This window comes from Pongo pygmaeus, chromosome 6 (assembly GCF_028885625.2).
Source record: "Pongo pygmaeus isolate AG05252 chromosome 6, NHGRI_mPonPyg2-v2.0_pri, whole genome shotgun sequence".
NCBI classification, from domain to species: domain Eukaryota; kingdom Metazoa; phylum Chordata; class Mammalia; order Primates; family Hominidae; genus Pongo; species Pongo pygmaeus.
The window spans coordinates 40,960,742-40,973,935 of NC_072379.2; the positions used below are offsets into that span (position 1 = coordinate 40,960,742).

General features: G+C 43.5%; 1 protein-coding gene across 1 annotated transcript in view; it reads right to left on the bottom strand.

Annotated features, from left to right (window-relative positions):
- Nucleotides 1-13,194, bottom strand: part of ADCY1 (adenylate cyclase 1) — a 147,450-nt gene that overhangs the window by 104,764 nt on the left and 29,492 nt on the right. The window contains exon 3 of the mRNA XM_054494800.2: nucleotides 6,829-6,947. Coding sequence (XP_054350775.1) covers nucleotides 6,829-6,947 — 119 coding nt within the window. The remainder of the gene's footprint in view (nucleotides 1-6,828; nucleotides 6,948-13,194) is intronic.

Consider the following 13,194-nt stretch of genomic DNA (forward strand, 5'->3'; position numbering starts at 1 on the left):
TTTATCAAATTTTCCTAGGTTATACAGTTTGTTGGTGTTCACAGTAGTCTCTTACGATCCTTTTTCATTTTTGTGGCCTCAGTTATAATATCTCTTCTTTCATTTACAATTTTATTTGAGTCTTCTTTTATTGGTCTAGCTAAGAACTTGTTGAAATCTTATTTAATGTTTCACAAAGCAATTCTTGGTTCTGTAGATTTTTTAATATTTTTATTTTCTATTTAATTTATTTCTGCTCTCATCTCTGTTACTTCCTTCATTCTAATAACTTTGGGCTTAATATGTTCTTCTTTTTTTTTGGCTTCTTGAGGTGCAAAGTTAATATTGTTAATTTGAGATCTTCTTTCTTTTTTAATGTAAGCACTTATTGCTATGAACTTCCCTCTTATTACTGCTTCTGTTCCATCCCATAAGTTTGGGTACGTCGTGTTTTCATTTTCTTTTGTCTGAAGGTATTTTCAGGTTTTTTTGTTTGTTTGTTTTGTTTTGTTGAGATAGGGTCTTTCTCTGTCACCCAGGCTGCTGGAGTAGAGTGGTGTGCTCATAGCTCACTGCAGCCTCAACCTCCTGGGCACAAGCAATCCTCCCACTTCAGCCTCCTGAGTAGCTGGGACTACAGGTGCATGCCACCATGCCTGGCTAACTTTAAAATTTTTTTTAGAGATGAGGTCTTACTATATTGTCTAGGCTAGTCTTGAAATCCTGGGCTAAAGCAAACCTCCCACCCCGGCCTCCCAAAGTGCTGGGATTACAGGTGTCAGCCACCATGCCCAGCCTGGAGGTATTTTCTAATTTCCTTTTTGATTTCTTCTTTGACCCAATAATTGTTCAAGAATGTGTTTTTAATTTCAACATATTTATGAATTTTTCAGTTTTCTTTCTGCTATTAATTTCTAGTTTCATCCCTCTGTGATCAGAAAAGATACCTGATATCATTCTTGAAATTGTAAGGACTTGTTCTGTGACTTAACATATCACCTTTCCTGGAGAAAGATCCATGTGCACTTGAGAAGAATGTGTATTCTGCTTTTTGAGTTTTGTAATGTCCCCTATATGTCTGTTAGGTCTATTTAGTCTATAGTGTTATTAAAATCCTCTGCTTTCTTTTTGATCTTGTCTGGATGCTCTGTCTGTTATCAAAAATAGACTACTGAAGTCACCTATTATTGTTTTGTGGTCTATTTCTTTTTACAGTTCTGTCAATGCTTCTTTTATATACTTAGGTGCTTTTATGCTGAATGCATATATATTTACAATTATTTTATCTTCCTGGGAGCTGACCCTTTTATCATAATAAAGACTTCTTGTCTCTTTTGGCAGTTTTTGACTTAAAGTCCCTTTTTTCTGACACAAGCATAGCCATCTTTGCTCTATTTGGGGTCTCATTTGTATGAGCTATCTCTTTCCATCCTTTCACTATCAGTTTATGTACATCCTTAAATAGACAGCATATAGTTAGGCTTGGTTTTGGTTTTGTTTTTATCCACTCACCCATGCTATGTGTTTTGACTGGGGAGTTTAATCCATTTACACTTTACGTATTGATAGGGAATGGCTTACTATTGCAACTTTGTTAAATGTATTCTATTAGTCTCAGAGTTCTTTATTTGTGTTTTCCTCTCTTTCTGAATTCCTTTGTGTTATGTTAATGTTTTTGCTTTGATGTGCTTTGATTCCTTTTTCTTTCTCTTTTGTGTAGTTTCTATAGCCATTTTTTTTTCTTTGTGGTTATCTCAGTGCTTATAAAAACTATAACTGTCCATTTTGAGCTGATAACAACTTAAGTTCAATCACATACAGAAACTCTACACTTTAACTTCTTCGTAATTTATTTTATGTTGTCACAGTTTATATTTATTCATATAGTATATATTTTAACATACTTTCCAGTTATTTATTTTTAATACTTTTGTTTTCTTAACTTTTATGCTAGAATAAAAAGTGATTTATGCACTACAATTACAGTAATACAGTATTTTGTATTTGTTGATGTATAAATCTTTACCAATAAGTATCATATTTTCTTATGCTATTGTGTTGTTGTTTTGCATCCTTTCATTTCAATGTAAGAACTCCTTTTTGCATTGCTTGTAAGGCAGGTTTAGTAGTCATGAACTTCCTCAGCTTTTAATTGTCTGGGAAGGTCTTTATTCCTTCATGTTTTTAAGGAGACTTTTGCTAGGCATAGTATTCTTGCTCAGCAGTTTTTTTCTTTCAGCGCTTTAAACACATCATCCCACTCCCTTCTGGCCTGCAAGGTTTCTGCTGGAAAATCCATTATCTTACGCTGGTTCTGTTGTATGTGACAAGTCACTTTTTCCTTTCTGTTTTCAAAATTCTCCCTTTCTCCTTGGCTTTTGAGAATTTGGTTAAATGTATCTAGGTGTGAATTTTGGGGTATTCATCTTATTTGGTGTCATCTCAGTTTCTTGTAGCTGGATGTCCATTTCTTTAACCAGATTTGGGAAATTTTCATTGTGTGTATACATATTCATATTTAATAATATATTTTTACATCATATATGTAATATATGATGGAAATATATATATAATATGTATGCATTGTGTGTACAAGCTTTCTGGTTCTGTTGCTCACTCTTCTTCTGTAACTCCCATAAGGTGTATATTGGTCCACTAATGATTTCCCATAATTTTCTTAAGCTTTCTTCAGTCTTTTCCATTCCTTTTTCCTTTTGCCCTTCTATCAGAATTATTTCCAGTAACTGCAGTGACTTGTCTTCCAGTTCACTGATGTTTTATTCTGCTTGATCTAGTCTTCTGTTGAATCCTTCTAGTGAATTTTTCAGTTCAGTAATTGTGGTCTTCAGCTCCATGCTCTCTGGCACTTGTTAATATTTTCTATTTCTTTGTTGAAATTCTCACTTTGTTCATGCATTATTCTTTTGCCCTCCATGAGCATCTTTATGGGAGTTATTTTAAATTGTCTATCAGGTAAATTATATAACTCTGTTTCATTAGTGAGTTTCTGTATATTTATCTCATTCCTTTGTTTGGAACATCTTTGCCTGGTTCTTAATTTTCCTTAACTCTCTGTGTTGGTGTCTGAGATTTAGACAAAGCAGGTACCTCTCCCAATCTTCATGGACCGGTCCTGTACAGGAGGAAACTCTCACCAATCAGCCACAGATTCTGGTGCTTTACCAACCCTTTCTCTCCTGAGGGAAAAGCAGGCAGCTGTTATTTTTGTCTGTTCATTCTGTGCTGAGAAGGGGGTGGGTGGGGGGCAGTTATGGTATCTATCACCCCAAACTACCACCTCTGTTCTCCCCTGGCCAGACTGTACAAGACCTATCAAGAGATCCAGGGGAGAGAGAGATGCTTGTTCTTCGGGCAGCTCCATAAAAGTTGGGGCAGTGGTCACACTGACTCTTTCTCTCCCCAGAGGGAAGCTTAGAGCTGAGATTTTTCATCAGTTCACTCTATGCTGAGCAGGGGAAAGGGTCAGTGATGTCTGCCAGCTCTAGCTGTCAAAAGGCTCTTGACTTTTGATGCCTTTCCTGCAGTATGGAGAGGCTCTGGCTCCCCTTGAGGTATTCCCGGGATTATTCTGGTGGTCTGTTCTTCTCATCAGGGAACTGGGTCAGTGTGTCATGTCCTTATTTTGTAACAAGAGTCAGTGAGTGAAATGAGAAAAGTCAAGACAGATATTAGTGTCAGCTAATCCCAGGTCCTGTCCCAGCCTGCCACTCACACTGGCCAGGGAGTCCTACATACCTTTCACTTTGTTGAACTTAAATTTCCTCATCTATAAAATGGAGGTGACAATGCCAGCAGTTCACAGAAGCATGACGATATTAAACAGAACCAAGTATTTAGCAGAGAGGTTCTGAGCATAAATTCTGCAGTCATGCTGGGCTCAAATGCTGGCTCTTAAGCTACTTTCCACCCACTTGGGCCTTCACCCCACACTGCTTAAGCATCCTCCTCTGCAGAAGGAGGACAACACTGGTCCTTACTTAATAGCGTGACAATGGACAGTGAACACATGTGCTCAGAACAGTGACTGCTGAGCTCCCAACCAGACAGCAATTGGCCATACTGGCTTGGCACACAAGGATGACTGACTCTGATGGACCCACAAACCTCAACTCATTTCCAATGAATGAGCATTGGTTTGCAGGGACCCAGTCTGTGGTGCTCAACATTAGAAAGACTGAGAGTTTCTATTGACCTTTTGTGTCTTCAGAGGCCAAATGGGCAGAGAGGCCTGACACCAACACCCAGAAGAACTAGCAAAAAACAGCAGAAAAGGAAAAGTGTTTCAGGTCCCTCAAACACCATCTCCTACCTGAGTGATATTTATGTAAAGCATTAATCCCAAATAGGCAACACTCAACCATTCTAAGCACATTTACTTGCATGAAAAGTATTTTTAAGTGGAATCCACAATTTAATAAAATAAATACTTTTAAACAGAATCTTTAAAAAACAAAAAAAAAACAAGCAAACCTCAGAGTGTCTAAAGCAAGTTGGTTCACTCTGAAGGCTTAGTTTCCTCACCTATAAAATGGGAACAATCCCCGCCTCCTAGGGCTGTCATGAAATGAACAGAGTAAGACAGAAGAGCACACATATCCCAGACCAAGCATCAACTAGCATAATGCTCAGCTACTATTCTGACATGGCAAATTCTGAGCCCAAAATGTCACTGCTCAAAGCCAGTTTTAGGGACAGATTTTTTACCCTCTCCAGTCAACAGAGGAAGTGTAAAAATATTGAAATAAGAAATTGGAAAGATAACTGTAACATGCATCACCCAAGAAGCCAAAAGCCCCCCTACATGTAGGACCTGTTTCCCTGCTAGGCAGTTGTCCACCTGAACCTCCTGACCACATCTGCCCTCTCCTCCCTTCACAACTGAGACCTTTGTCCACACTCCCCCATCTCTCCACCTGCACCATCACCTCCCTGCCTCCTCCATCACCTCTTCACTTCCATCATCAGTTACTCACCTCCACCATCATCTCCACCATCACCTCCCCACCTCCACCATTACCCCCACACCTCCACTATCACCTCCTCACTTCCATCATCACTTCTCCAACTTCGCCATCACCTCCACACCTCCACCATCACCTCCACACTTCCACTATCAACCCTCGACCTCCACCATCACTGCCACACCTCCACTATCACCTCCTCACCTCCAAAATCACCTCCATACTTCCACTATCACCTCCCCACCTCCACCATCACCTCCACACCTCCAATATCACCTCTGCACCTCCACTCTCACCTCCAGAACTCCACCATCACCTCCCCACCTCCACCATCACCCCCACACTTCCACTATCACCTCCTCACTTCCATTATCACTTCTCCAACTCCGCCATCACCTCCACACCTCCACCATCACCTCCACACTTCCACTATCACCTCCCCACCTCCACCATCACCTCTACACCTCCACTATCACCTCCATACTTCCACTATCACCTCCCCACCTCGACCATCACCTCCCCACCTCAACCATCACCTTCCCACCTCCACCATCACCTCCTCACCACCATCACCTCCACACCTCCAATATCACCTCTGCACCTCCAAGATCACCTCCATACCTCCACCATCACCTCCCCACCTCCACCATCACCTCTCCACCTCTACCATAACCTCCACACTTCCACTATCACCTCCTCACCTCCACTATCACCCCCACACATCCACCATCACCTCCCCACATCCACCATCACCTCCCCAACTCCACCATCACCTCTTCACCTCCATCATCACCTCCCCATCTCCACCATCACCTCTTCACCTACACCATCACCACCTCACCTCCACCATCACCACCTCATCTCCACCATCACCTCCTCACCTCCATCATCACCTCCTCATCTTCACCATCACCTCCACACTTCCACTATCACCTCCCCACCTCCACCCACTATCACCTCCCCACCTCCACCATCACCTCTCCACCTCCACCATCACCTCTTCACCTCCACCATCACCTCTTCACCTTCACCATCACCTCCCCACCTCCACCATCACCTCCACACCTCCATCACCTCCTAACCTCCACCATCACCTCTTCACCTCCACCATCACTTCCCACCTCCACCATCACCTCCTAACCTCCACCATCACCTCCTAACCTCCACCATCACCTCCCCACCTCCACACCTCCACTATCACCTCCTCACCTCCATCATCACCTCTACACCTCCACCATCACCTCCATGCCTCCACCATCACCTCTTCACCTCCATCATCACCTCCCCACCTCCACCATCACCCCTTCACCTCCACCATCACCTCCCCACCTCCACCATCACCTCCACACTTCCGTCACCTCCTCACCTCCACCATCACCTTCACACCTCCACCATCACCCCTTCACCTCCACACCTCCACTATCACCTCCACACTTCCACCATCACCTTCATACCTCCACCATCACCTCCACACCTCCATCATCACCCCTTCACCTCCACCATCACCTCCCCACCTCCACCATCACCCCTTCACCTCCACCATCACCTCCCCACCTCCACCATCACCCCTTCACCTCCACCATCACCTCCACCCCTCCATCATCACCTCCTCACCTTCACCATCACCTCTACACCTCACCATCACCTCCCCACCTCCACACCTCCACTATCACCTCCTCACCTCCACCTATCACCTCCTCACTTCCATCATCACTTCCCCACCTTCACCATTACCTTCATACCCCCATTCTTTCTCCACCTCCACCCATCCCTTCCCCACTTCTGTCATCACCTCTCCACCTTCACCATTACCTCCACACCTCAGCTTCCCAGGCTCCCTGCTGTGCCGGGTCAGCACCAGCCCTACCTCACATTGTCATGCCTCTGGATGTAAATCTTGTGGAAAATCCTCTCAGGGGGCTTCAGGAAGTCCTCCTTCATCTCCATGGCAACGTTCCGGGGCAGGAGGCTCATGAGCAGCCGCTCCTGGACAGAAGAGAAGGGCCCGGTTTAGACAGCAGGGCCTCCTCCCTCCACTCCTCCTCACCTCACCCTCCCCAGTAAGGGTGCCTGGCCCCTGAGCCTGGGTAGGCCCACTTCCAGGCCTGGACTGCCACTGAACAAGCAACTCCCTCCAGGAGCACTAGCCAGGGCTGGCACAGCCTCTCCAACACCCAAGCTTCCCTGCGGTGCCCCTCACACTACTCCCTGGACACACTCCTGAGTCTTGGCCTGTGCTTCAGTGTACAGCAGGGTTACAGCTGTGAAAACACTGCTGTCTCCACCAGGGCCCCAACCTGGCTTCTCTCCCTCCCCCTACTGCTCCAACAACACCCCAGAAAGAGTCTTTCACATTGGCTTAAAAAAACAAGCTGTCCTCCTGAGGTACCCACAGAGTCCTCTTGTTCTTACACAGATAGGCGGGCTACGGGACCATGTGGCATTCTTTCTTGGTCTTTTTCTTCTTATTTCTCCCTTAGCTGTGTAGGTCAAGCATTTTCTTTTTTCCCCCAAGAGAAAAGAATAAATGTTTGGATTTTTCAAAACAAACTATGCCATCCTGCAGAGTCCTTTCCCCTTCCTAGGCCTCAGTTTCCTTGTCTGGACTGAGGGAGTAAGTAGGACTTTGATTCTCATCCTCCAGTTGGAAGTTCCCTGACCCCAACCCCAGCTGGCCCTTGAACTGTTGGGCACACCCCTATGTCTGAGAGACCATGTTCCAGAAATGTGGTGTGAGGGTCCCTGACTCATCCCTCAGTCCCTCCCACGCCCCTCCCACTCTGTTTTGAAAAGAAAAGCAAAAGAGCAGAGTTTAAATCCTACCTAGAATCAGGTAGAACATCCCACTGACAAGCGCGGAAACAGGCTGGAGAGGGGAAGAAGCTCCATCCCTCCCACGGTGCCCTCCGGCTCCAAGCCCCTCCGCAGCGGCCTGCCTTGCTCAGTGCCAGCAGCATTCCCTCCCTCCAAGGAGCCTCAGCAGGAGCCACGCAGGCACCCAGCACTAAGATGCTTCCGCCTCCTCTCCATCCCCAGCATGCAAGCCTGCCGGGCCCAGCCCTGGGAGTCCCTCCTGCACAGGCTACATCCCTGACCCAGGAGCGGCCGCCATCCTGTGTGACTTTCTCGGAAGGAGCACAGGTGCCCAGACACCTTCATGTTCAGTGGCCATAGGAGCAGACACAATGAAAATAGCCACCCACATCCCAAAAGCCCAGATGATCTCTGGGAAGTGACCATGAGGGCCTCACCCCTCTGCTCCACATGGCAGATAGCATTCCATGAGCACAGCCCATTTTACAATGGGAGAACAAATTTGGCACACTTGAAGTTTCCCCTGGTAAGTTACTTCCACATAAACTTCGGAGGAGGAAGACCAAGTCCAGCTCTGCCTGATGCCAAGTGGGGCTAAGTCTACGCCTCAGCTGCCTGAGTCCTGGCACCGGAGTCTGTGGCCTGGAGGTGTGTCCTAAACAAGGCCAAGGTCTACACTGAGAACCCACCCCCACCAAGGGCCCCACTGCAGTCCCCACCCGAGCCCTCACTATAGCCCCCAAGTAGCTCCCATGAAGCTCTGCTGCAGCCCCCATGTGGCCTCCACCTTGGTGCCCACCTTCTGAGGAACTGAAAAATGCAGGATACTGAACTCCAAGGACCACAAAAATGTGACAGGTGATGGGGGAGCATCCAGAGCCACAAATGCTGATCCCAGGAAGGAAAGAAAGACTGCTGGGAAGCCCCTGGCATACATCCTGACTTCCTGCACACGGCCCCCCAGCATGGGAGACTGGAGCTCACGTGGACAACTCAGCCGTGGCATAGGGTGCTGCAAGAACCAACTGTGGCAGAGTCACCCAGCCATCAGCTGGCGGTCCCCAGTAGCCCTGCTCCACTGCTGGCCTGACAAGAGAGCCCCTTATTTTCATTGGGGTTCTTGGCTACCTGGAATAAAGACCATACTTTCCAGCCTCCCATGCAGCTAGATGTGGCCAAGGAGACATGAGTTGAAAGGTCATGTGGAAGCTTTGGAAATGTTCCTTAAAAACAGCTTGTTCTAGCAAAAACCAAATAACCTTCATTAAAAACTGGGCAAAGGACATGAACAGTCACTTCGCAAAAGAAGACACACAAGGAGCCAACAAACATGAAAAAATGCTCATCGTCACTAATCATTAGAGAAATGCAAATCAAAACCACCATGAGATACCATCTCACAGCAGTCAGAATGGCTATTATTAAAAAGTCAAAAAAAAACAGATGCTGGTGAGGCAGCAGAGAAAAGGGAACATTTGGTGGGAATACACTGCTGGTGGGAAACGTAAATTAGTTCAGCCACTGTGGAAAGTAATTTGGAGATTTCACAAAGAACTTAAAACAGCACTGCCATCAAATCCAGCAATCCCATTACTGGGTACATATCCAAAAGAAAATAAACCATTCTACCAAAAAGGCACATATATGCGTATGTACATCGCAGCACTACTTACAATAAAAGACATGAAATCAACACAGGTGCCCATCAATGGTGGGCTGGATAAAGAAAATGTGGTACATATACACCATGGAATACTATGCAGCCATAAAAAAAGAATGAAATGATGTCCTTTACAGCAACATGGATGCAGCTGGAGGCCACTGAAGTAACACAGGAACAGAAAACCAAATACCACATGTTCTCACTCACGAGTGGAAGCTAAACACTGGATACATATAGACATAAATATGGGAAGAACATACACTGGGGACTCCAAAAAGGAGGAGAGAGGGACGGAGGGAGGCAAAGGTTGAAAACTAGCTACTGGGTACTATGCTTTAGTACCTGAGTTATGGGATCAATTGTATCTCAAACCTGAGTATCACACAGTATATCCATGTAACAAACCTGCACACGTACCCTCAATCTAAGATGAAAGTTAAAATTTAAAAAACAAAACAGCTTGTCCCTCTTCCCTTCTTCTCCTGCTGTTGTTGGGAACACAGTCATAACAGCCAGATCTCCACCTACCATCTTGGTTTAGGAGGATGAAGGCAACACACTAGGGACACAGGTGGCAAGCTAGATGGAGACTGCTGAGGGTTTCATGGATCACACCTGCCGCACCACGATAAAGTGCCTACCCTGGAATGTATACGTAAGACAAAAAGAGCTATGTTACTTCTGTAAGCCACTGTCACACGACATTCCTAAGGACAACTGCATTTCTAACCAAGGGCTCAGCATTAGCTCCGTCCACTGGATTAGCAGCAGCACCTAAGCCAATGCAAGTTAATAACTACAGACTAAAGTACAAAACCTTTCCCACAGGAAGCAAGCTGCCATCTGATAAGACTCAGCATTCATTTCTGATAAAAAAAAAAAAAAAAGACGAAGTAGGTCATTCACATTATAAAGATTCCACACGAAATTCACATCCAATCTCAAAACCCTCAAGGCCCAAGCAGCAGTAAACATTAGTGTCAAGAACAGATCATATGTCAATAAGCTCTAGCCAACAAAATAATTTAAATAGGCAGAAATCAAAAGTATAAAAGCTAATATGAATATGGGTCATACAAAGTACCTCAGTGTCCTATAAAGGCTATATAAAAATCTTAACGCATTTATCTTGATTATCAAAATGTGACTTAAATGTACTCTTAACAAAAACTAGATATTTCAGTGACAATTGTGAAGACTCTACTTCTGGGAAGATGGAGAAGTATTTTTCCCTATTCCTCCTGCTGAACACAGCTGAAAGTCCTGGATGTTACACATCAAACAAGCAAGACTAAAAGTCAGAGGGAAGAAGGCAGAAATCTTGAAACCAAGAAATGACATAAAGGTGAGTTCCTGAGGTTTCCTTAGCCTCATATATGCCAGACTGAGTGCTGGAGAAGTGGGCAAGTCAGCAATACCAACGGACACAGACCAAAGGAAAACACAACAAAAGCAGCTCTCTTCAGCCAAAGGCCCAGGACTGGGCAGCCTCACAAGAAGAAAACTTTCAGACAATAACTTACCTACTCCAGGCCAGAGACAATGAAAACTCTGTGCCCCAACCCCACCCACACCAGCAAAGGTCAAGTAGAGAGGCCAGACCTCCACCCCCACCCCAGGCTGTGAAGGGGCCCCCAACCAACCTACCCACTCCCAGAGTGAGCCAAGCCTTCCTTCTCCACCTGCTGGTAACAAGCATCCCCCAACTCTGCAGAGTCAGTGGGAACCAAAGGGATCTCATTCTCCTCCCCCAAGCCAGGTACTATTAGTGGAGACCATGAGGGACTAGAACTCTCACTCCTGCTCAGCAGTAAGAAGGAGCCCTCCCCACATGGTGTCAACAGAGGCCCAGTGTGGAGCCTAAACTTCTAACCCCACCTGGCAGTAAAGAGACAGCAACCCCCCTTTCCCAGCCAGAGTCATGTCACAGAAAATCATCAAAAACAAAATGTCCAAATAATATACAGAGCCTCATACATAACATTCCAAATGCCTAGGTTCCAGTGAACCATCACTCATCATACCAAGAACTAGAACAAGCTCATCAAGTGAACAAAGACAACAAACACACATCAATACCAAAACAGAGATGCCAGAATAACCAACAAAGACTGTAAAGCAACCATCATAAGAATGACTAAATAAAGAACTACAAATGCACTTTAGAAATACAGATATAAAAATCTTTTACAAGATAGCAATTCAGTGATATGCAACAAGAAGTATATACCCCAAACACATGGGGTTTAATCCAGGGATGTAATGCTAATTCAAAATTGAAACATCAATCAGTGCAACACACCATGTCAACAGAATAAAAAAAAATCACATAGCAATTGATATCAAAAAAGAATTTGACAAAATTCAACATCTATTTACGATGAAAACTTCCAGAAAAATAAAAATAGAAAAAAAATTTCCTCCTCTTGATAAGGAATATTCAGAAAAAGCCTACACCTAACAAACATTGAATGCTTTCACTGGGAACAAGGCAAGGATGTTGGCTCCCATTACTCATATTCAACATCTCATGGGAAGGTCTTATTAGTGCAGTAAGTTCAGAAAAGGAAAGAAAAGGCATACAGATTGGAAAGAAAGAAATAAAATTAATATGATGGTCTACATGGGAAATACAATGAATGTTACAAAAGCAGAAACAAAAGAAAATTGTACCAAAAAGATTCCTAGAACAAATAATTAAGTTCAGAAGGTCACAGGATACAAGATCAATATACAAAAGTCAATTACATTTCTATATACTGTCAATAAACACATGGACACTGATATTTAAGATACAATACCATTTACAGTTGCTCAAAAATTAAATACTTAGGTGTAAATCTAACAAAACATGTATAGGATTTGTATGTTAAAAACCATAAAAGACTGATTAAAGAGATCAGAGAAGATCTAAATAAATGGAGAGACATACCATGTTCATGGATTGGAAGACTCAACTTAGTAAAGATGTCAACCCTCTCCAAATTGATATACAGTTTTAATATAAATTCTATCAAAATCCCAGCAAATTCTTTAGTACCTATAGACAAAATTATTCTAACACTTAAATGTAAAGGAAAAGGAATAATCCTATTTAACATAATTTTGAAAAAGAACAACAAGGTAGAAGAAATCAGTTTACCTGATTTCAAGGCTTGTTATAAAACAACAATAATCCAGACAGTGTGATGCCAGATAAACACATAAGACAATAAAACAGAATCTAGAATCCACAAATAGACCACACAAATATGCACAACAAATTTTTGACAAAGTTTCAAAAGTAATTCAATGGAGGAAGGGTAGTCTTTTCAACAAATGTTACAGCAACTTGACATTCTTGGACAAAAAAATGAATCTTACCCTAAACCTCATACCTTATGCAAAAGTTAAATTAAAGTATGTTATAGATTTAAATGTAAAAGATAAAACTTTCAGAAAAACACATAAGAACTAGGGCTAGGCAAAAAGTCTTTAGACTTGACACCAAAAGTACAAAAGGAAAAACTGGTAAATTAAACCTCATCAAAATTAAAAATATTTGCTCTCAAAAAGACTCTGCTAAAAGAATGAAATCATCAACTATAGGTTTTGAGAAAATATTCACAAACCAAATATCCCAAAAAGTACTGTTATCTAGAACATATAAAGAACTCTCAAAGCCCAGCAGTTTAAAAAATCCAATTAGAAAGTAGGCAAAAGACATGGATATGTTGCTGGGTACATAAATGGTATAACCATTCTGGGAAAGTTTCA